The 22,435-nt window shown below is 38.7% G+C and overlaps 1 protein-coding gene across 1 annotated transcript in view; it reads right to left on the reverse strand.

Annotated features, from left to right (window-relative positions):
* RASGRP1 (RAS guanyl releasing protein 1) overlaps positions 1-21,873 on the reverse strand; it is a 37,283-nt gene extending 15,410 nt beyond the window's left edge. Inside the window, exons 1-6 of the mRNA XM_064424139.1 lie at positions 21,718-21,873; positions 19,337-19,506; positions 5,955-6,060; positions 3,774-3,836; positions 2,575-2,706; positions 1,369-1,522 (exon numbers count right to left, since the gene is read on the reverse strand). Of these exons, the coding sequence (XP_064280209.1) occupies positions 1,369-1,522; positions 2,575-2,706; positions 3,774-3,836; positions 5,955-6,060; positions 19,337-19,506; positions 21,718-21,749 (657 nt within the window). The 5' untranslated portion in view covers positions 21,750-21,873. The remainder of the gene's footprint in view (positions 1-1,368; positions 1,523-2,574; positions 2,707-3,773; positions 3,837-5,954; positions 6,061-19,336; positions 19,507-21,717) is intronic.
* Between the last annotated feature and the right edge of the window lie 562 nt (positions 21,874-22,435).

A 22,435-nucleotide genomic window follows, 5' to 3' on the forward strand; every position in this document is an offset into this window, starting at 1 on the left:
ACCAAAGGATTCTGCAGCTTGCACATCATCAACATATGCTGCAAATATTTAATTAATATAGCTAATTATTAATTATGCATTATTCTCTGATCCAAAATCTTAGTAAGCTCAATTTATACAAAAACATATGCAGGTTCCCTTCATATAAAATGTATACATGTATGTAACTGCTGGAACTCCATGACACATCTGACACTCTGACTAAAACCATACTTGTTATACTCATTAATTACCTTACATCAGCACAGAGGTTTTGAAAATGGTAAGTTATATAAGCTTTGCATATTATTACTGCCTACAGGCAGCAATCTGTGCATGACTTCAGTTCTACAGCTTTTTGAGTTTAACACAAAACACAGTCATGTACTGTCAGCTCAAAACAAAGTACATGAAAAACATGACTGTGAAATCTTCCACATCTAGTGAGAGCCCCTTTCCTTGCATAGGTTCAGCTTCATATTGTAGTGGTACCAAAAAACCCACCAAAAACAACTAAATAACAAGCAACAGCAAAAAAAAAACAACCACTGAAAAACCACTTCAGTCTTATTATCACACAAAACCCTCCCAGATTTTGGTCCCTAACATTCACTTTTCCAAGTGTAAACTGTATCAGGTTTGAAAAGAGGCAATGTTGTAGCATACAATGATGCAAGTGAAGCCAAGGTGCATAGGGAAGTTTGCATCTTACCAGCTACAAGCATTACTGAGAAAATAAATCAAATGAAAGAAAAAATATCTTGGATAAGTCCTTAAAAATTGTTAGTGTATATGAAACCTTGTATAATAAAATATGTTTAATCCCCTTACATTAAAAATGGCATTTTCTAGAGTGCTTTCTTATCTCTGGTCTTTATTTTGTTATGCACAATCAAAAAAGGCAAGCAGAGTCCAGTGGCCATCTTCAGTGCAGTCAATTAATCACCGCACAGGAGTGCTGCACTGTTCACTACAGCCACAGAAGATTAGCATTCTAGGAGAATATTCCAAGTTTCCTCACCCCATTTCAGCCTGATTACTGATTTGAGTCAAAGGATGCTGCCTGTTCTTGTGCCCAATGACATCCCTTGTTCTAACAAACCAAGCTCCTCTGGAAGGTTTTCTCCTCTTCCTTTCAACTGATCTTGCCCCAGCTCTCCCACAGTTGAGTTCATTCTCCCACTCACATATGGTTGCAGCAGAAGGGTATTTACTCAGAATCTAAGTTACACTGGCCACCTTCAATACTAGTAAAATAAAAGTCTGGAAAACAAACTCCACATGTCCAACATCTCTTATGGCAGAGTTAATCTTGTACTACTACCTCTCTGCCATATTTCCTGTGTCTTTCCCATATTTTCTTAATATAAATAAATATAAAAAACTTACTGATATTCTTCTGAAAGACTTAAACTCAAGATAGGTAAGGTGGTCTGACAGCTCCTCTGGCTCGAGGTGATCAAAAAGAAGCGAGACTTTCCGTTTCTTACTGGTGTTGGCCTTTACACGCTGTGTCAGCTTCCTAGACCAATCCCTAGAATTTCTTTTAAAACACAATTACTCCAAGTTATTTACTGCAGAGAAAAATTTTCCTCTTTCCCTAAGTCAGAGGTAACATTGTTTTCATGCCTTACTGCAGCAAAAAGTGCATTATTTGAATTTCAAAACAGCAAACTCCTTTCATGCAGTAGAAATTATATGACAAAATATTATTGTTAGTCTTTATTGTATTGAGGTAGCACTTTAAGTACAATACAACTGTCTTACTAAACAGCCTGAGAGTCTATGTAATTTCTGCAATCAGTTCTACATTTTCAGAATAGCTATCTGTAACTTCTTCTTTGTTGAATACATTCAGCACTCCTCCATTTAATAATCCTTAGATTTCCTTGAGCAACCTCTGAGCATGAACTGTCCCACTTTGCTATTGACCCATTGAGTAATGAAATTTATTTCAATTTGAAATGCTAAATATCCTCTTTCATAACCAGATCCAAAATGTATGCTAAATTCTGCCCTGCTTTAGCCTGTGCATTTCCAAAGTACAGACTGACATTTGTTTTGTCAGTTGTACTGTTCCACAGAACTATCTCACTCCCATGTAACAGGGAAACATGTCTTCTGTGATGTACAGCTCTAGGATTTATTTTGGTCACAACAAATATTTTATAACCAAAATCATCTAAACAATATCAAGAGTCTGACAATGTAATAAACTATATCCTCACTTACCTTTGTTGCCAAAATATAAACACACTTTTTTACCTCATCTGTTACCCAATCAAATTTTATTCTCCTTTTTCAGTGATCTCACAAAACCATTAGGCACCTACAAGTTTTCTAAGTTCCCTGGACAGGGTAAAACCTAGCTGTCATAGAGAACCAGCCCAAAGTCTATACTGCAGCTAAATTCAACCTAAGTCATTCATGAAAGACATTCTTTTCCACTACGTAATGTATAGTTCATCTGTAATGAAGTATAAATTCTTGTAAGGACAGCTATAACAGATGACTTATGAGAGACATTATATTCAAATAAAGGAAATTCAGAGAAAAAGTTTTTTTTTCTGTATATATTGAGACTTTGACACTCACATTTGAGATGTGTCAATTAGACGACAATGTAACTCCTCACCATTAGCTCGAACCACTTCTTGAAATTCCTCCATAGCTCTGGATAGCTTAGAGTCCATTTTGAACATAATCCAGAATTCTGTAATCCAATACCTATTAAAATTAAAACATGTACACACAAAGGAAAAAATTTAAAAAATGGTTTTGAAGGTTTTGATCTAGTTAGGCTGAAATTTAGTATGATCCTGTATGGGTTGAAATGTTCCTTTGGTCAGTTCAGGTCAGCTGTTCCAGCTGTGTCCCCTCCCAGCCTCAAACTCACCCCCAGCCCACACTGGCAGGGGCAGACGTGAAACAGAAGGCATTGATGCTGTGTCATCACTGTTCAGCAAGAGGTAAAAAAATGCTGAGTTTTACTCACAGATTCAACACACAGCACTACAGAGGCTGCTATGAAGAAAGTTAACTCCATCCCAGACAGACACACTACCCAGCACTATACATGTAAAAACCTGTGCTTGTTGGAAAAATGGAAATGCACATTCTTACGGATGCACGTATGTATGAATTTGCCTGCAAGCAAAAATGTTACCAGATCTTACACAGTACTGAAGTATGCTGACATAACCAATAATAATCTGCTCTGAGGCAATAAAATCATCACAATTTAAGACAAATTCTACTTTACTGTTACTGTGTAAAAAAGAGGTATCCTCAATCTATTAGAGCTGAATATTTTCCCTTTCTTCTCTTTTCTCTATACTGAGATATCAAACTTTATTATACTTAATAGGCTAAAAAAATTAAGTGTTCCAGGACCATTGCAAGTAGAATTGCTAAGGAGAATTACCTACCAAAATGCAATAGACCTTTGCTTAGTATAAAATATCTGCAATATCCCACTTAATTTTTAATAGACCAATATAATAATATTAGACACATTTCCATCATTTCCTGAGCACTGTCAGTTTTCACAGATATTTAAGATACAGATTCATATAGACTCCATTCAAAACTGTGACCTGACAACTCTTGCACTGATTTAAGCCAAAAGCCAGTTGGACCTTGTTGTGTAGAGCTGCTAAAGTGAACCTTGAAAAGCTGAAGCAGAATATCTGTTTCTCTTTTTAATGTAATTTCAGACATGCAAAAACATATTTATATTTATCACATGGATGACTGCAAACTAACTAACAGCTAGCAACCACAAATATACTTACCTCACAAAATAGCAGATCTTCACACACAGCATGGAAGAGTTATTTTCTAAAGCATTAAGATAGGTAGAAAACTGTTAAGGAAAACCACATCCATTCACATATGATGTAGAATGTAACATGCTTGATACTTCCAAACCTGTAAGCAATAAGAACCATCCTGCTGGATGGCAAATATTATATCAGATTAGGGTTTTACATAAGTATATACAAAGTATATCCCAAGGTTGTTACCACAGTTTATTGCAACTATGGCTACTATGAGTAATATTGGTGCTGTTGCCAGAGTACTGAGTAGTGTTAACCAGTAAAGGGATTCTGTTTTCTACATGTTTCTTTGCAACATGCCTCACAATTTCTTATAAAACTTGTGCAATGACACATGCCATTAAAATTTGAAATATTCATACCAAATTTATCAATCAATGCATTTATGAAGCAATCCTTTTCAGCTAATTCACTGTAGATTTAAAAAAAAAACTAAAAACTTTTTTTCTTTTAAACATAACCAGTTGTAGACAATGGCAGATCAAAATTTAACATGGCTTGCCATAGTAACCTCACCTTTCTAGTTACACAACAGTTTTCATTTAATTTGCTCTGGCAACTGAAAGAAACAACCATATTTTTAGTCTATTAGCTCTTTAAAACATGTTTTGATATTGTAGCAAATGTCTGCTGAAGTAATGGAAAATCCATTTTGAAAAATGTATTATGCATGTCTTGATTCTTCTGATGGAGGTGACACATGTGTTTTCAGGCCTGAAAAACATAATTTAATGAAAATATCTCGTGGACGCACTGACAATCTGACTGCAATTAACTGGAGCCTACATCTACCACAGCTGAGGGGACATGCCATCCACCCTTTCAGCACGCTTACACTACGCTGACTACAGGACTGGTGAAGTCTGAGTACATTCCCAAATATTTTTAAGGGCCCCTCTCTGAATGATTAGAATTAGATTATTTACAAAGAACTTGTAACCTCCTGAAATCACTCCTGTAATTTAGGGGATGGAAACGGTGCAACTGGAACACTTGCAAGATTTTGCAAAATATAAGAGCCCAGACTACCTGATCCATTCAAACTGTCTTTAACTTTCAATGTCTTTACAGGGGGCTACACACAGAGTTGAAAACCAAGCTTGCAAAATATGCAAGTCTAATAAAAGTTTGAATTGCTCTTCTGGTTGTAGAAAACGTTCCATCTCAGAAAGAAGATGAAGGCACTGACTTTGTTGCATTTTCCAAGAGCCCAGGAGCCTAAGTGAAATGCAACACTACACCACAGCTGTAGCTTAGCACACTTGATCCAGCATCTGCCATTAGAGAAGCAGCAGGACAGTCCTGCTGCAGACAGACAGTCAGCGCTCCAGTAAAGCTCTGTTGTCAAGGATGCTGCTTGTAAATGCCCGGAAGATACAGAGTTTGAAGAAAGAAAGGATTATTAAATTGAACTGTACCAAAATTGGATGGAGATTCTTAGCATGACAGGTCTCCATCCTGTACATCCAATTAGGAATAAAGATTTTGTAAAGCTAATAAGACAGGTAACATATTCCACAATTAAAATTCCAAAGAACAACTAGCATTGCAAATATGATCTAGTAGCTACATCGTGAAAAATCCAATGAGCCAGAAACACACATATATGAGTCCAGGCAGCCAATTCAAAATGGGAACAAATAGAAAGGAAAAGGAAATGAAAATTACTTATTTCAGCAATTTTCAGTGTGTGTGAGAGAAATAATTTTCGTTGAAAATTTTCACACCCCGATGATACAGTTTTGTTCTTTGCTCTTTGACTTGGTAGTGGACAGAGAAAGAAACAGATCTGAAACTTAGGCCGAGGTTCACAGTACCTAACTGAGATGCCTCCATTCATTTAACACCTGCTAGATATTCCCTTCCCAGCCAACAGAGGGTGATTTATCCTATTTAAAACCTGACTTGGAGTTTCCTCTTTTCCTCTGTGTACAACAAGCAAAACCTGACAAACAAAAAACGTCAACCCCAAACCAAACAAAAGCACACCATACAACCAAAAACTGTAAAGAACAAGTATACAGATTAATTGGTGAATACTAATGCACCCATAGATTAAATATCCTCTACTTAACCCTCTCAAACTTGTCAGGCTATGAAGTTACCTTAAAAGCAGGTGAAGATTACAAAGGATATAGATCAACGAGTTTCTGAAGCATGTCTGCAGAGGAGATGAAAAACTGATGCATTGCCAGAATTATTTTTAGCAGCTGGTTGTTTTGACATGCATTTCCTTCTAAATCTAAAAAACAAAAAGGATTATTCATATTGAAATCTTGCTATACCTTCATAAACAATTTTCAACGAGCTTTTTCAGAATCCTAATTCTAATCAGATTTGTTCATGTATGCTACTTCAAAGATAGCAGTAACCTACTAATTTAGGGAGTGCATAATTTTTCTGGTGAGAGCCACATAACAACTATTATATTTCACTACTGTGTTTGGAAGACCCTTAAAAAATAAGAAAAAAAAAGGCAAACAAAAAAGCAGATGTGTCTCAAAAGTAATCAGAATACCCAGATAATTCTGCATGATGATCTAAGCTCAGAAATGCACTTAAATGCTTAGTTTTAGGCATATGAATATAAACTTGGAAACAAATCATTGAACTGCAGAGCAAAGTTGTTCAGTTACTGATCCATCTCAGCCAGTCACTGGTATAACTACACTTACCAAACAGAACGCAATATTCTCAATTGTTTGTGAGCCTTTTTGTACAGATGACACACATAACACCAAAGTGCACACACAGAATAGGATCACAAATGTGCATGGATGCACACAGAATGAGATACAACATATGCTAGAAACCCAGAGGTTAACCTGTGCATACTTCCTGTGCTGAACCTAAAAGTACTGCACATCAGCTTGAACTATGCACTACAGGGATTTCAGCACAGGGGCTTTAGACTACATCTGTCTTCTGGATCTTGTGCATTTTCTTTTTCCATATGTCAAAAAGATCAAGGGCATGAAATGTGGCAGAGCACTATAAAAAGTTTCCATTTCTGCAACAAACAGTAGTGGAAGTGTTTGTAAATATTAACTGACAATGTTCTCCCTCAGCCAGTCATGAGAGCATAACCTGCTTGAATTGGAATTTGACGCCCTTTCAAATACAAAAGAAAATTTATCTTCTCAAATAATTTTAAATAGATCAACCTCTATGGGAATAAATGTAGTTCTCTCTTTAAAAAGCAGTAGCAGGAACAAGACAGAGAAGCAAATCATAATATGACAAAATGGAAGAGGGATGTGAAACAGCAGATTTCCAGCATATGAAATTACATCTACGGCTAGGGAAGGGAGGGAGAAGGCACTTCAACTTGCACATCACTTTAAACATAGCCCATTTGCAAAACAAGACAATCCACATTAGTCACATTAGGGTGAGAATTTCCATGCACTTCTACAAGAAGATACCAAATGTATCCACCTTCAGTGGTGTGGGCAAGGGGAAGGTCTGCTTGTCCTACAGCCCCATGAATGAGAGCAGCATAGACCCCAAGGAACAGGAAGTTCTTGATCTGCCTTTTGACTTATGCTGCGAGTTCTGTTTTGCAGCATGAACCAAAGTTTATGTGTTCCTTGTTTGTGTCCACACAAAATTTAATTCCTTACTGAAAGAATCCTTCTGAGATACAAACTGCCTAGGTATTACAGCATGAGCACTGAGGGCAAACCAGCAAGTTATTCAGCTAGAGAAGTGGGAAATTTGCAGAGGAAGGCTGGAACATCAAGAATAAATACTTAATCAAGCCTTTAGTAGTAGGCATTTTGCACCCTTTGAGTGTCTTCACGAAGAGTAAAATTATTTTAGGCCTTGCACACAGAGGCCTGTATCCATTTTCTTCCTTTGCCAAAACTTGGTGTTCTGCCAGCAGTTCCATCCACTAGCTCCTGTTTAACCAGGAAAACAGTTCAGTATATGCTTTACTTGGAAGCCAAATGGATATGTGCACACATACTCTTAAGAACATACAGCTTCTTGTAAGTGCTCAATATAGATAATTTCCAGACAATAAAGACCAAAAATAACACTCTCTCTCCCTTAGCACTTTCATTATGTGCGTTTCATTGTGTGCAAAATCCTCTGCTATGTCATAACACAGGTATCACTTGGCCACAGGTTCCCATTTGAATTTTTGTTTTCTAGAAGGTCTCTCTTCCATTTAGCCTTTTCATGTCACAAAGGTACAGAGAAAAACAGTATGTTCTGCCTACTGTTAGTAATTAAGTCAACACATTTATGGTGTTTTTCTGCATAATTAAAGTGTATTTACGCTTCACCACATCCAGACCTAATTATCTTGCAACAGAGATACACTTCATTACAATGGCATGCAATTATTTTGCACACATTAAATCAATACTAGGTTTGGAGCTATCTGTTCTCTCATCCAACTAAAAGGCTTGCCTTCACAAAAAAAAATCCATTGTATTTGTGGTGGCTTAAAAAACAAAATAAAAAAAACACTCTGCAGAAAGAAATCTAAATGTTCCCTGTACAGCTGAGCACTGAACAGCAAGCCTGCATGGAAGAACTGTACCAGCACACAATTTACAATGGGAAAGCATCTTGTACAAATGGTGGAGCCAGTAAGAGGGCTGGCCTGACTGTGCTGCAAGTGTGCCTCTGAGTGCCTCTGCAGCACTCTCCTGAACCCTTAGCAGTTTGTTTTAAAACTCCTTTTTATTTCCGTTTGTATACCTGCTCCTAACCACACAGCCTACTGAGCAAAACCACCGAGTGAATACTAACTAAAGTGGGATGGGTGTGTTTCAGTTAGTCAGTTTACATTAAAGAAAGCTGCAAATTACTGCAAAAGCCTTAGCTTTGTCTCACTGCAGCAAATACAAATAAACAACTGGTTATTTGCTGCATGTTTTTCTCCTGCAAATTCCCTTATTGTATTAAGATTTTTAATAAATATACTCTGAAACAAAAAAGAAAGCAGAAGTTGAATATACTTTTCCAGCATTTAACTCCACGAGTGAAAGCACAATGACAGTTAATGATAAGTATTTTATGATCCATGTAGTAGAACAAAGCCACTAAAAACTACAATTACAAAATTACAAATTTCTTATGTGAGACTCAGAACACACAAGGGTAAGAACCTTCTCATTTAGACCCATGAGCCACTCTATTGCATGATCCAATGAGTGACTCCTCCTAATCTTTCTAGATTTAGATTTAGAAATAGCTTAAGTATCTCTAAGTCCTTGAATGCTATAGAGAAACAAGTTGCTCAAAAGTCAGTAAGCAAGGCTTTAAGAGCAAACTACCTGCTTTCCACCAGGTCCTGATGGCCACGAGCCTGTGGTAAATATACTTAACAGAAAGAATATGTTCAGCAGAGAAAATCGCTGCACTGAGACCTTCCCTCTGATGCATGAATGCAATGATAAGGCCGTAGTAAGAATGCCAAGGATGTCTTAACCAAACTGAATTTTACAGGAAAGAGATGCTAGCTTTTCTAGGTCTAAGAGGCCCTTATTTCATAAGCACCATCATTATTTCATAAGCAGGTTCCAATTGTATCACCTAGAGTACAATTTGAAATGAATCAGAAGTGAATCACGGAGCACTGACATCACATGATCAGTGACTAAGCTACGAAGAACACGAATAACTTCTTGTAAACTCCCTTAAGTCTTTCAGTGGTTATCAAAATGCAGAAAACAACACAGTGCAAGAAAGTATCAAGCAACTGCCAGAAGTTAAGTGCAAAGCTGAAAGTCGTGGGTTGCTATTCTGATGTGCTACACAGAATTCTTCAAGACTTCTGCATTTTTTTCTAGTAGTTTAAAGAACATGGTGTGAGGATGGTGCTATAAATGTCTGCAAAGATTAAGACAACATGTGATTTGAAAACTGAGGGAACTTATGTTCTTAAGGTCTCAAGGTTTCAAAGACCTTGATAAAACACACAGACATGTAAGAAATATGCAGATACATGTGGAAGTACATGGGTAGGGTTTAGTGACTGAAATGAAAAAGCTGTAAGTCAATGCATCTGCCCCACATGCGAGGTGCAGTACTGCAAGATAACTTTAAAATGGCTAGAAGGAACTACAACTAAATAAAATATTTCATGAGTATTTTACAGATACTCCCTGGAAATTCCCTTTACAAACAGGAAACAGCCTGTTCCCCTTCAGCTTAAAACTTGTGCAACCCATAGTAGCCTTCTAATTCCATGCTTACTACTTCTGTGTTGGAATTTGATGCCCTGTAACAGAGCTAGTCATTTAACTCTCTTCATTAAATTGAATACATTTGGCCAGAATCCAATTCATAAGAAGCTACCATTCTCCTTATCAGTTATGACATCATTACTGAGGGTCAGCATGCAGATTCAACTTAAACTAATTTTTTTAGCGACAGCTGAATGCTCAGTTGATAGCAGATATCAGGACTAGGAGCCAATATATTGTATTCTGCTGCTCTAAGACAAAAACAGTTTTCTTAATATCATGCTTCAGAACCAGTTTAATTTGTTCTTATAATTCTACAGTGATGAGGACTTCACAGCTTTTGCAGGTGACTTATTCCAATGCTTGAATTTCTCTACCTATTTAAGAGTTCTTTTTTCTGTCTAATCAAATGTTTCAGGCAACTTGGGCTGCTTAAGCCCAGACTCCAGCTGACAGAAAAAAAATTTCTTTTCCTTATCAATATATTTTCTCTGTTTAAGGGTTACACCCCTCTATTTTCTGAGCTAAGAGACATCAAATTTGTAAATTTTTTTATTCCTCAGAGGCAAGGTTTTCTAGCTCTCTGGTCAACTTTGATGTTGCTTTGGATGAATCCTTTGTAGCTCACACCATTATGAAGAAAACCTGAATATAGTACTACAGAGGAGATCTTAGCACCAGAGTTAGAATATTATTCTTAATATGCTTTACATAATACCTTTATATACACCTACATTTTAATGTAAGTAAATGTATAATGTATATACAGAAAATATGAAAGTACACACATCCCTCAATGCGCACAGGGTTTCTGCAGTGATACAACATCATTATTGTAATTAATACCATTTACAGTTTTCAAGTCCTTCTTCACAATGAGAGCCTTCTCTGCAGAAATGCCATACAGGAAGGACTTTACCATACTGTTTTTACAGCTGATTACTCTAAGTAGAACTTTGTACTCATCCTTGGTGAATTTTTCTTTATTTCAAATCATTAAGTACTTAATATTTTTCAGAAATAATATAACTTAATAAGAACGTCCTAGCAAAAATGACACAGCAATTAGGTAATAAAATGCTTTTTTTAGTTTTAGCTGCAGCTGAAAGCTGGTGGAATACTGAGCTCCAGCTTACATTTAATTCTGTACAGGATTATGGTATTCCCCCTCATGCCACAAGAGTTTCATGATGTTTAGCAGACAGCACCAAAAACCTCAGGGAATTGCACTCAAGTTTTGGATTCATTTGTTTGTGTCTTTTTGTCCATACGTGCCTGCAACTATTGAGTTTTACATACATTTATTTACACAAGTAATTGATCTTAGGAAGAAATGCTCCAAAACTAAACTTAGAAGAAATCAGTATTTTGCTGAGAGAAAAAACTGCACTACTTTGTGATCAATCCTGCATCAACAGCTCTCTAAACAAACCAAGTTAACAAAAATGTTAATCTATTCCCTTTAAACTCCCTACAGAACAGAGGACAGGGGAACCCACTCCCATTCCTCCAAATACTCATAAACAATGCAGATATATCCAAGACAAAAGTAGGGATAATATGCATCCAAAAAGAATAATGAGACTGTTTTGCATGAGGGTAGGGAACATTAGGGGAGAGAAATCTCCAGGGAAAATCATTACGCTCTCCCAGAAACAGCTTTTGGAAAACTACATCTTGCAGAAAGAGCTCTAGGTGGGTAATTCTTTGAAATGAAAACAGGGAGATAAAAGCTCTTGTCAAAGGGAAATGGGATGATTTTCTGAAATTAAAATGTACTTTGAGAGAAACCAAATGCAATGTGGGTGGAAAGCATTCCATTAGCCTTGGAAATTCAGATGAGGTACATAGAAGAAGACAAAAAAGTTTGCACACACAGAAGCACACCACACATCCTTCTACAGCATATTTAAAATATTGATTTTAGCAAATTTCGATGCAAACTTTTTAATAAAATAGTCTTTTTCTCCAAAGCCTACAAAATATAATTTGAGTATTCAAGATTTCTTCCAAAGCTTTAAGTCACGATGCTGGAGCCATGTGAATTTTTTGAGCTAGAGGCAACTCCTGAATAATTCAAGTGTAATGCTTGGCAATACAGCTGTGCTAGCACAGGCACTGATGAATAGGAAAAAACAGACTCCCAGAACAGAACCAGAAACTTCTGAGGTCAGTGTCCCTGTCTGACCACTGAGCCCAGATGTGTGCTTAACCCTTACTCTGCAGTGTTTTACAACAAGCTTCCCTCTAAGATCCTGAGGTAGTCAGTCATCACATCCAAGGAAGTCTGTCCCACCCAAAGGTTCAAACTGCAACAGACTAGTAAACACCAAGCTACTTGCCTCTCAAGGGCTTGAAGAATCTTCAGATCCCTTGGGTCCCACCTCCTTGTCTCGATTTTCATTAGTGCTGCATGCTCCAGCTCTAATATTCCTCACTTACATTTCACTCACATACCTAAGCTTCCTAGTCTTTGCTTTAAGTTCTGGGTATACTTCTGGAACTGGTGTTTACAAACCATGGCAAACTAACTTCTAACCCAGGAGCTGGGGATGCCTTCTCACACTGCCCCACCAGTGAGGAGGCTGCGGGGACACAGCCAGAACAGCTGACCCCAGCTGACCAGTGGATATTTCGTGTCACATCATGTACTGCTCAGCATTTAAAAACAGGCTGCAAGTTTGTCAGGGCTGCTGTTGCTTGGAAACTGTCTGGGTATCAGCTGGTTGGTGATGGGCAATTAGAATATTTTGCATTGCTAAATAATATTTATACTGATTTTTCCTATTTAGTTCTATTTAGATTCATGAAGACAGAATCTGCAGTCATATCCTGGTAGTAAATATAAGTAAATAAGAGACAGCATTATAAAGAAGAAAGTCTAAGTTTTCTTCATTTTGTTTTATTACTTACTTGTTGGCTTTGGAAAATTATATTGAAAAAGTGAAGTCAAATTTGCTAAACAGAACTCTGTAATATATATATATAAAGATATATAAAGTTCCTTTTCTTTGGGAAAAATCTTTCACAGACATTAGGTGAAAAAAGAAATAATTTTCATTTTAGTACAACCACAATTAACTTTAATAGTTAGCTAAACAGCACTTAGAATTCTCCAGAGCAGTAACTACTTTTCTCTTCCCACAATGTCATGCATTCTACAGAGCAGTAATGACTCTTCTGTTCCCACAATGTCATTAATTGATCATTAACATAGTTTCTGTTGCCAAGCAATAGTAAGGTTTCTGCACTGTATTTGACCAAATAGCACTGAGATTACTGAACACGCAATGATCAACAGCATTTTCACACAGAACAGCATTGTGAATAAAACTTTACTTTGGGGGGAATTGGAGACCTCAACATTCAGTTCAGGCTTCAAGAGCAAGGGATAGAACCCTGCAAGTTTGTGCAGCATGAGACAAAAACAAATGACTGTTCAGGTAAACCTGAGAGGGAAAAAGTAAATGGCACGGTTGCTTTCTGTGGGTGTGCATATGCCTTGAATTCATTGCCTTTGAATCAGAATGCTATATAAGAATTTGTTACATAGTAAATTTGATAAATGGATAAACACTAATTGAATTGTGATTGTTTTAGTAGTTAATTGTATGTTTGAACTAGACTGGAAGAATGTATTTAGGTTCAAAGTAGAGCGAGTTCTTCCAGATAACTGATATGGGAAAAATGGGATAGTTTTCATTTTTTTCTGTATGTTAGAGGAGAAAATGCCTACAGCTCTAAAGAGGGAACTCTAACTTGTCTGCCTTGTTGTTTGTAAGATGGATGCAATATGCACCTGACTCTCAAAGAATTCCTAAGTCTCAATATGCTTTTTTGCATGATATTGATGTGAGCAATATAAAACATTATCAGTTCACGTAACTACACAACTCAATAATGTAGTTAATTTTTATTCCAGAAAATGTGAACCATGATTACCTTTTAGGTAGCTTACACCTAAGAGTCCACCAGCACCAGCACCTGTGTGAGATTTTTGGTTTCTATCAAAACACTTCCATGGCATCTTTCATCCAAATTAGTCTGGATGTAGTTTCCAGTGTTTCTAAGGTTTGTTTAGAAACATGTCACTTTATCACACATTGAGGCAACAAGCTAGTTTAGCATGGATCAAACAATGCAGAACAACTTAACATCACAACCTACACCTAGCTGTCTATGACTACTATGACCATTAGAAGTTGCAAATTGCATTAGGTTCACATAAATTCTATTCAGAACATTGCTGATCTTTGAAGTTGTAATTTTCCACTTCCTTTAAGTCCTCCATGGGTTAAAACTAACATATATGTATAAACAAGTAGCTCCAACGCAAACTGTTTATCGTGGATGAGATTTCACATGGAATTATGCTACATGGTCTCAGAAATGTTTTTGTTGCTTTCCTAAAGCCCTTTACTTACATCTCTTTAAAGAAACCAAACACAGGGACACTGTACTGTGACATGCATTTGAAGATGATACTTTTTGATTTCTTTTAAACTGAAGTGTCTGAATTGTAGGATAAGCACAGGTAATCCATGTGCTACAGTAAACATACTTCCAGCACTCAAATATAAGAGGCAAAGAGTAAGATCTTGTACTCAGAGGTTAAGGACAAAAATTCCTTCATAAAAATAACATCTTGAGCTCTTACAGAATTCTCAGCTTTTAAATGATCCTCAGATTTTTTTAGCAAGATGTGTTTGAATAAATGATGGCTCTCTAGTGCACTCTTGGAATTGTTTGCTAGGTAATTCTAGGTAACATTTCAGGACTTTACTACAGACAAAACAAGGAGATGTCAAATTGGCTGTATGCTGAATACAAGTTGTCCTAATTGCAACAGAATCTTTAAACACTTGTAAAAACAATTTAAACACACGTTTCGTGTGGGCAAGGAAAAGGCCCTCTGACCCCACATGGTTTATAAGCTTGAATGCATGTTAAAATAGCTCACTGAATCTTTGAAAGGTATGTTTGTTTTAAGAAATAAGCACCCTTAAACTTTACTCTAGATTTTAAAAAGTAGATTTATAAGATAAAAACAGATGTAGTCGAAGAAAAGAAACAGGGACTTCTTATCATGCACTAACATATTGTGAAGCTACAAAAAAAAGAATTTCTAGATTAGAAATTGACTTCACAACACATATTCAGAACTTCAAGTAGCATGAGGATACCCTAGGGTGATAAATGTCATGAACATTTAGCAGATATAAAGTTAACAAATTAGGTATCCAGTGATGGGAACACTGCTAATACATTTTTCCTTTCTGATCTGTAACACTTTCTGAACTAAATATATGTTATTAATTTATGTAGTGTCACAAAGATTACTATAAGAACTAGACACAAAAGTATGGCCGTGCTACTAAGCATATGCTTCCTGTGTTCTAGTGACCTGCCAGCAAACTGGACCCTACACTGCTGGTTTCAACAACAAAGCTGATCGACTAAGTGCCTTTACAACTAGCAACAAAATAGCAGACAAAGCCACGTGGCCTTTCAGAGAACTGTCTGCCAGTCAAAAGTACACTTTCCCAGGCATTTTACATACTACATAATGGAAAAAAAAATGGACGCAGGGGTTAAAGTCACTGTCCTATATGAAATTCCACTCCAGAATCACAGTCACTAATGAAGATATCCTCCAGAATAAATTATCTCCCTCCTGAAGCTGTCATATTCTGGGCCAAGGTCCATTAACTACTTCTTTGCTTCCCTGAACTTACAACTTCAGCCATTCTGTTGCCAGTGGAAAATCAACTTTTAAGTACCTCTTTATGAGCTTTTTGTTCAGGATTAATATCTCTTATGTAGAGGTTGCACTGAATCTACCCTTTCTGCAGCTACTGGCTTTTCTAGTTTTTAATCATTTTACCATACCTCTTGCTCTTCCTCTCTATTACACTCTTCTCCCTTCTTTCTTTCTCTTTTCCTCCCTTTCTTTTCTAAGGCAATCACATGTGATGCAGTTATTTGTGCTCTACAATTCTTCTTGTCAATCCAGATTGCAGCAGTAACACCATCCTGTAGCTACTTATAATGCTGGGAGGTTTTCTGAGACACATTTTGAAGCACTGTCCTGTATAACCAAATCTCTTCTCTTAAAACTGGTGAGAGTGGTTTCAAGACTCTACAGATCTTCTCCTAAGAAAGGATCAATATTCCTTTCTAAGACACTTCCTACCTTCAATCGCTCACCGTGCTATTTTCGCTCCAAACTCTTGCCTTCACTTACATCCTTGCTTTTTTGTTGCCCTTACTTTTGGCAACTCCTTCACAGGATGATTCATCTTCATCATCCTGATTCAAACTTCCATGGGACTTCAAGAAACCTTTACTTTTAGCATCTCCTCATCATGCTGTTGAATAAACACTGGTATGATGCTACTCTTTCAGATGTAGTGACCACCTACATGACTTCATACTACCTCTTAAGACTCTAATTGTTTCTGTTGCTAAGGCATATGCCTGTCATTCATCAGTCCAAGCTAAAAAAGACCAAGTTTGAGAGAGGTGAAAGAGCACATACACAAAGCATCCCAAAGCAGGATTTTAAGTACTGACTAAGCTTTTGGATTAACTTGGCTCTCCTGACAAAGTCTTTCATCTTGGAATCCATTTATAATACTGCAGCAAAGTTTAGTTGTCTCACTTTTAATTTCAATTTAGCATATTCCCTTCCTCCTTTCTTCTCATAATCCATGTTGTAAGATAAATTACAACAATCAATACAACAAGAATCAATATGAATTTACAGCCTGTGTTCTCCACAGTTGTGTGTATTGATTCTTAATACCTTCTTGGTTAGACCTTCTTGTGGTACTCTCTGCATATACAGCAAAAGGCTGCCAGCTTCTCCTTACACACCATTGTTGACAGGAGTCTCTCTTGCACACTGTTTGCTTTCTCTAAACTTGCGTAATTGAGTGCAGGAACATAAACTCAGCTGCATCCGTTACAGAGGAATTGTATTTGTACACATAACATCAGCAAGTGCAGTATAATGCTAACAAGATGCAGTATATATTCTGAAACGTGACACACCATCATCTCTATCTACTGCCTTTTGTTCTCCTTAAGACTAGACAGCAAATAAACCAAAGGCTTTTTTCAGAAAGTAAATTTCAAATACACAATGTCTTGGGGGAGTTCTGTACTTTAAACATTTAAATAAAACTTGCTCAAATCATAATAATGACTTTATAGAATAATATACAAAATATTATAGGTCAGCATATCCAAGACTGAAGATATAATCTCAGCCTAAACAGAACCATCAGCATAGAAGTTAGAAAATTTCAGTACTATGCATGGAAAGAAATTTGCTCAATCATTCAGATTCCTTGTAATCATTCTGAAGCTATGCTTTTTCCTACCATTTTGCTCCCTGCCCCCAACCCTCTTCAAAATCACAATTAAAGACTTTTTATCTCTTCCTTTATTGGCACAATCATGTGAATGAATTTTGCACTGGTTTTGGGGATAGCTACAAGAGCCTTCGTTAATGAACTTCATTATGGAGGTTATCTAGTGTTGTAACAGTTGTATTTTTTTAAAATACCTTAATGGGAAGTTCCAACATAGCATAAGAACATGCATCATTTCATAGAAGATGTATAAATACAGACACTGCCTGAATTGTCCAATTAAGGGTCTAAACCTCTGCAGCACACAACATGATTTTAGCAGTCCTTAGTGAGTTATAATGATGTTTGCTGATGCACTACAATTCACCTTGCTTGACTTATGCACAGCTTGTCAAAGGTCAAGAAAACCCTATCTAGTGGATTACAGTAAATTTTCTAGCTGAAGTGTGAAACCCTTAAGAAAGATTGACATGCATGTGAAGCTGAACTGCACAGGTACACCTGCTTTTCTTTGTTACCTCAGTCCTTTTAATACACTGATGCTCAGGAATCTGGGAACACCTAAGCACGTCTATATTGCCATACAGAGTACTAGCCAAAAATGATCTCCTACTCAGGGTTTCACCTGCACTACACCACTTTAATAACCATACTAGATTTTTATAATGTTACATTGATATTACTGCTTTCTCATAAAAATGTAGAGACATTAATACTGGTCAAGTAGTCACAATATTACAGCCACCTGAAGGTCTTATGTTTTAGATATCTTATCCCCCTCCTATTGAACTGAAACCTATAAAAATATCAGTCAACATTCATTGAGGAATTAGGGCTTTATAGAAGTTCAGCGTCTTCACAATAATGAATTGGGGATGAAAAGAAGCAAAAAAGAAACAAGACCTTACTGAAAATTGCATGTTTCACCAGCTTTTCTCAGACATGCATTTCTCTGTTCACGCTGATTAGAAGGTTTTAAAGAAACCCTCATTTTAAACAAATGTGAAAGATTAGTCATTGTTTACACAGTATTTATGCACTGTACCAGTAGATCAGCACGATGTGTTACTATTTAACTATATAGATAATTATTTTAGAGCTGAGTGGGTGTTCAAGTACATTTATCTTCTAAGGACTACTTCTGAAACTAAGAGTTTCCCACATATACTTTGGGAGTAGCTCAAAGCACTGAAAGACTCAGCATTAACAAACAGATGTGCTACTTCTAAGCAAATTATTTAGAAGCACTTTAAGTGTCTTCAGCAACAACATTTTAATAATATTGAATATAAACACATTTACTAATGGAAAAGTTGGAAAAGGAAACTAGGGGTACATGGCTCAGGCAATGGTTACACTTATCCATATTTCAATTCTTACTGTAAAAGGACAAATAGATAACTGATGAGTTTAAAAATGCAGTTGGGATTTCTGTTTGGATTCTTTCTCTTTTATAAAGAAACAACTTTAAATCTATACTGATAATGCAAAAAGCAATCCAGTGTTATCTCACCAAGCTTGAAAATAGCCCTTGTTGTTTAAAAATGTTTAATATGAACATGTTGCTTACACGCATTATGAGATTGTTACTGTAAAATACAAAAATATAATGATTGCTTGCTGAAGTTTACAAAATTGGTACTTTAAGGAACAACAGAAGAACTCTTAGAAGTGTAGATGATTGGCATTTGTCCAGTTCCCTCAAGAAAAAGCAGTAGTTACTCTAATCTCTCAGCATATATTACACACATCTGCATAAACCCATCCATCAACAAATAATACAATCACCTGTAGCACAGACAACTCTCAGTTAACAAGATTCTACTTCACCAATAAATCCATTTAATTCCCTACTAGGGGATTTAAACATAGCCAACAGAAACATAATCATAGACACAGAAACAAATTAATATGACTCTAAACACCTCCAGGCACTCACCAAAAGACTGAATGCAGGTTTCGAGAAGGTCTTCCAAAGTGGCTCCTTTGGCTAGGTGCCCCAAGGGCACCATCATGACCTGAGTGTGATTTGAGAGGCTGTGACAGTGGCTGCTCTGCTGCAGCTCCAGCGCTGATTCAGGGGCACTGCTGCATGCTTGGGCAGGTTGCCTAGAAGAAAGCACAACAGTGAAGTAAACACAAGATAGAGTGGCAAATTTTACACTGCATGGGAAAGGAGGAGAGATTTAAAGGACAATTAACTCCTTCTAGTTAGGGTGCTGAAAGACATAACCCTCCCACTTGACATGTACACCAAAGGGACTGCTCAGTAAGTGACTTTTTTTCTGCTAAATGCCTGTTGCAGAGCACATGGTCATACAGCTCACTGAATGATCTGTCAGGATTATCAGGAGTCTTGTCTGTTTGTTGGAAAGTATGTAATAACCTACCACCAGATGTTTTTGTGTCCACCAAAAGTAAAGGAGGAAAAAAAAATTAAACACATTGGAGAACACCTGACTAGTTTTATTAATTTAATCTGAAAAGTCTCTGTTAAGGAAACAAAATACCAGCACAACCTAATAGTGGAGTATTTCACAGTCAAAACAAATATATTAATTTGCATCTACATAACACCATTATTTCCTAGGTTGTTTTAAAATAGTATACATAAACAAAAAAAATTTATTTAATAACAATTGTAAATGAGACAAAAGTAAAGCACATATCTAATTTTAGTCTTGTGTTTTGCCCATATAATACCTTCTACTTCAAGAATATGTACGTTTATGGATAATATTAAAGGCTATTCGTTGCTTGCACACAAGTTCATATTTCTGTATGAAACAGTAAATTGAAATAATATTGTATTAATGAAAAGTGATGAAATATATTTGCCTGCAGATACCAGGAACCACTGCAAAATCTGACTTGAGAGTATAACCATATAGCTCACAAAAGAACAGGCATTGCCATTTCAATGAAACCTGGGTTTATTTCAGGGACTCCTGAAATTTCAGGGATCCTTTGAGTTTATTTCAGACACTCCACAGCCTTCCTAAACAAGTGACTCCAGTGGCTTTAAGGTGCTATCTTAAGCTTTAACAGAACTTTTCTTGGAACACTATGCAAGACTCTATTAATCAGCTGACAGTCTCAGGAAGAAAAGGCATAGAAATTCCTGCAGTGTATTACATACAGAGAGTAGAAGTAAATTCACAGACATTCCTGACTAGGCACACCTGCATGAAGTTAAAAAAATGCATGCCTTTTGAAGACAGACTGGACCCTACCTCAATCCCCATGAAAGCCCAGCCTCATCCTTACCTTTCCATCTCACTTGAATGCTGGGGAAGCCACAACACTGACCACGGTGTCATTTACAACCCAACACTGATCCCAGACCTCTATGGTTTGAAATTCAGGATAATACACATCTGACCCTTCACAGGCAGTACTCATCACTGACTGGGCTCCTCGGTAGTTAGGCTGACAGTAGCTGACATGCAAATGCTCGCTTCCCTTCCCCCTTTTTCTCAATTTCCCTCTTAGCTTTGTGATCTGACTTCCTGTTCTCATATAAAAATAACAAGGGCCTGATCAGCTTTCAGTGTTTTCTTTTTACGAGCTTAAGCCCCTCTGCTCTAGCTTTATTCCAGTGCCTCTTCAACCCAGGGGAGAGGATCCCAGAAAGTAGTAATAAAGTAAGAATTAAGGTAGAAGATATTTCAGGCTTTGGCAACACCCAGGAGAAAACCTGAAGTTTCCACACCTGAAAAAAGTTTCATTATACTGGCCGTGCTGGACAGACAAAGCTCAGCCGGTGGCACTTCTGGATATTCCTCAGAACAGATGCTCTTGCAGCAGCCACCCGACGTGACAAACAGATGAAAGGGGGACTGAGGTGCAGCGGGGCACGCCCGCCCTGCGTTTCCACCGCACGCCCCGGCGGTGGGGAGAGCATCACAAACAAGTGACCGCGCTCCGGCTGACCGACCCGGAGCAGGTGCCGCTTCCCCGGCGGGGCGGTGCCAGCCGCGCTCCCGGCCGTGCCGCAGGTAACCGAGCCGGGCTCGCCCACCCCGTAACGCGAGCCGCCTCCGCCCGCGCTGACCCGCCCGCTCGGCCACACTGGCATCCCAAAGGTGAAACAAAATCCTCCCCCGCACGCCCCCTCCCGCGCTTCTCTGCTCTCCCTGTCCCGCTCGGGAGGCTCCGGCCGGCCCCCGCAGCACCAGCCCCTGCCCCACGGAACTCCCCGCCGCGGGGAGAGCCGCGCCCGCCCCAGCGGGCACCGCACGCTGCCAGCCGTGACACCGACCCCGGTGCCCTCCGCCGCGGGGAGGGGAGCGACGGGAGCACAAAGCAGCACAAACTCACTGGTTTTCTCTCCTCTTGCCTAAGGTCCCCATGCCGGTCCCAGCCGCAGCTCCGCCGCCCGGCTGGCTGTGCTGGCAGCGCAGGGAGCGGGGCTGCGCGGGGCGGAGGCGGCCGGGCGGAGCGGCGCGGCCCCGAGCATCGCCCCCTCCCTCCCTCCCTCCCGCCTCGCCGCTCTCCCGCTCCCGGCTCGCCTCGGGAGGAGTCTGAAACCGATTCAGGTAGGGCAGCGACGGCGGCGGCCGCCACCCGTGACGAGCGCTGGCGGAGATCTTATCGGCGGGAGGAAGTACTGAGCTGGGGCTGCTCTTCTCTGAAGCCGCCGGCTTTACTAGGTACCCGCACGCGCTCTCACCGCCCGCTCCGAAGCTGCCACAACTTTTTTCTACGGCACCACCTGGGCCGGCAAGGCAGGGCAGGACCTGCCCTTCCCTGCCCTCCCCTCCCCTCCTCCCTGAGCAGGCTGTTTCCCAGCAGCGCCAGGAGCTCGCCCGGCCGTGGCTGGAGCGAGGGGCGAGCGGCCGGCCCGGCCCGCCGAGTGAACCTCTGTGCCGTGCTGAGGTGGAGGCACAAAACTGAGGTGCCCACGTTGATGATTGCCGTTTTAAAGGCTTATCGGGCACCTTACTTACCCCTCCAGTTTAACTGCATGACAATGAGAGGGGCCCCAGTGTTCTTCATGGTTCTTGTATAACGACTAGGAGTTTCTGAGAGCTCTTCC

This window comes from Passer domesticus, chromosome 6, assembly GCF_036417665.1.
Source record: "Passer domesticus isolate bPasDom1 chromosome 6, bPasDom1.hap1, whole genome shotgun sequence".
Classification (NCBI taxonomy): domain Eukaryota; kingdom Metazoa; phylum Chordata; class Aves; order Passeriformes; family Passeridae; genus Passer; species Passer domesticus.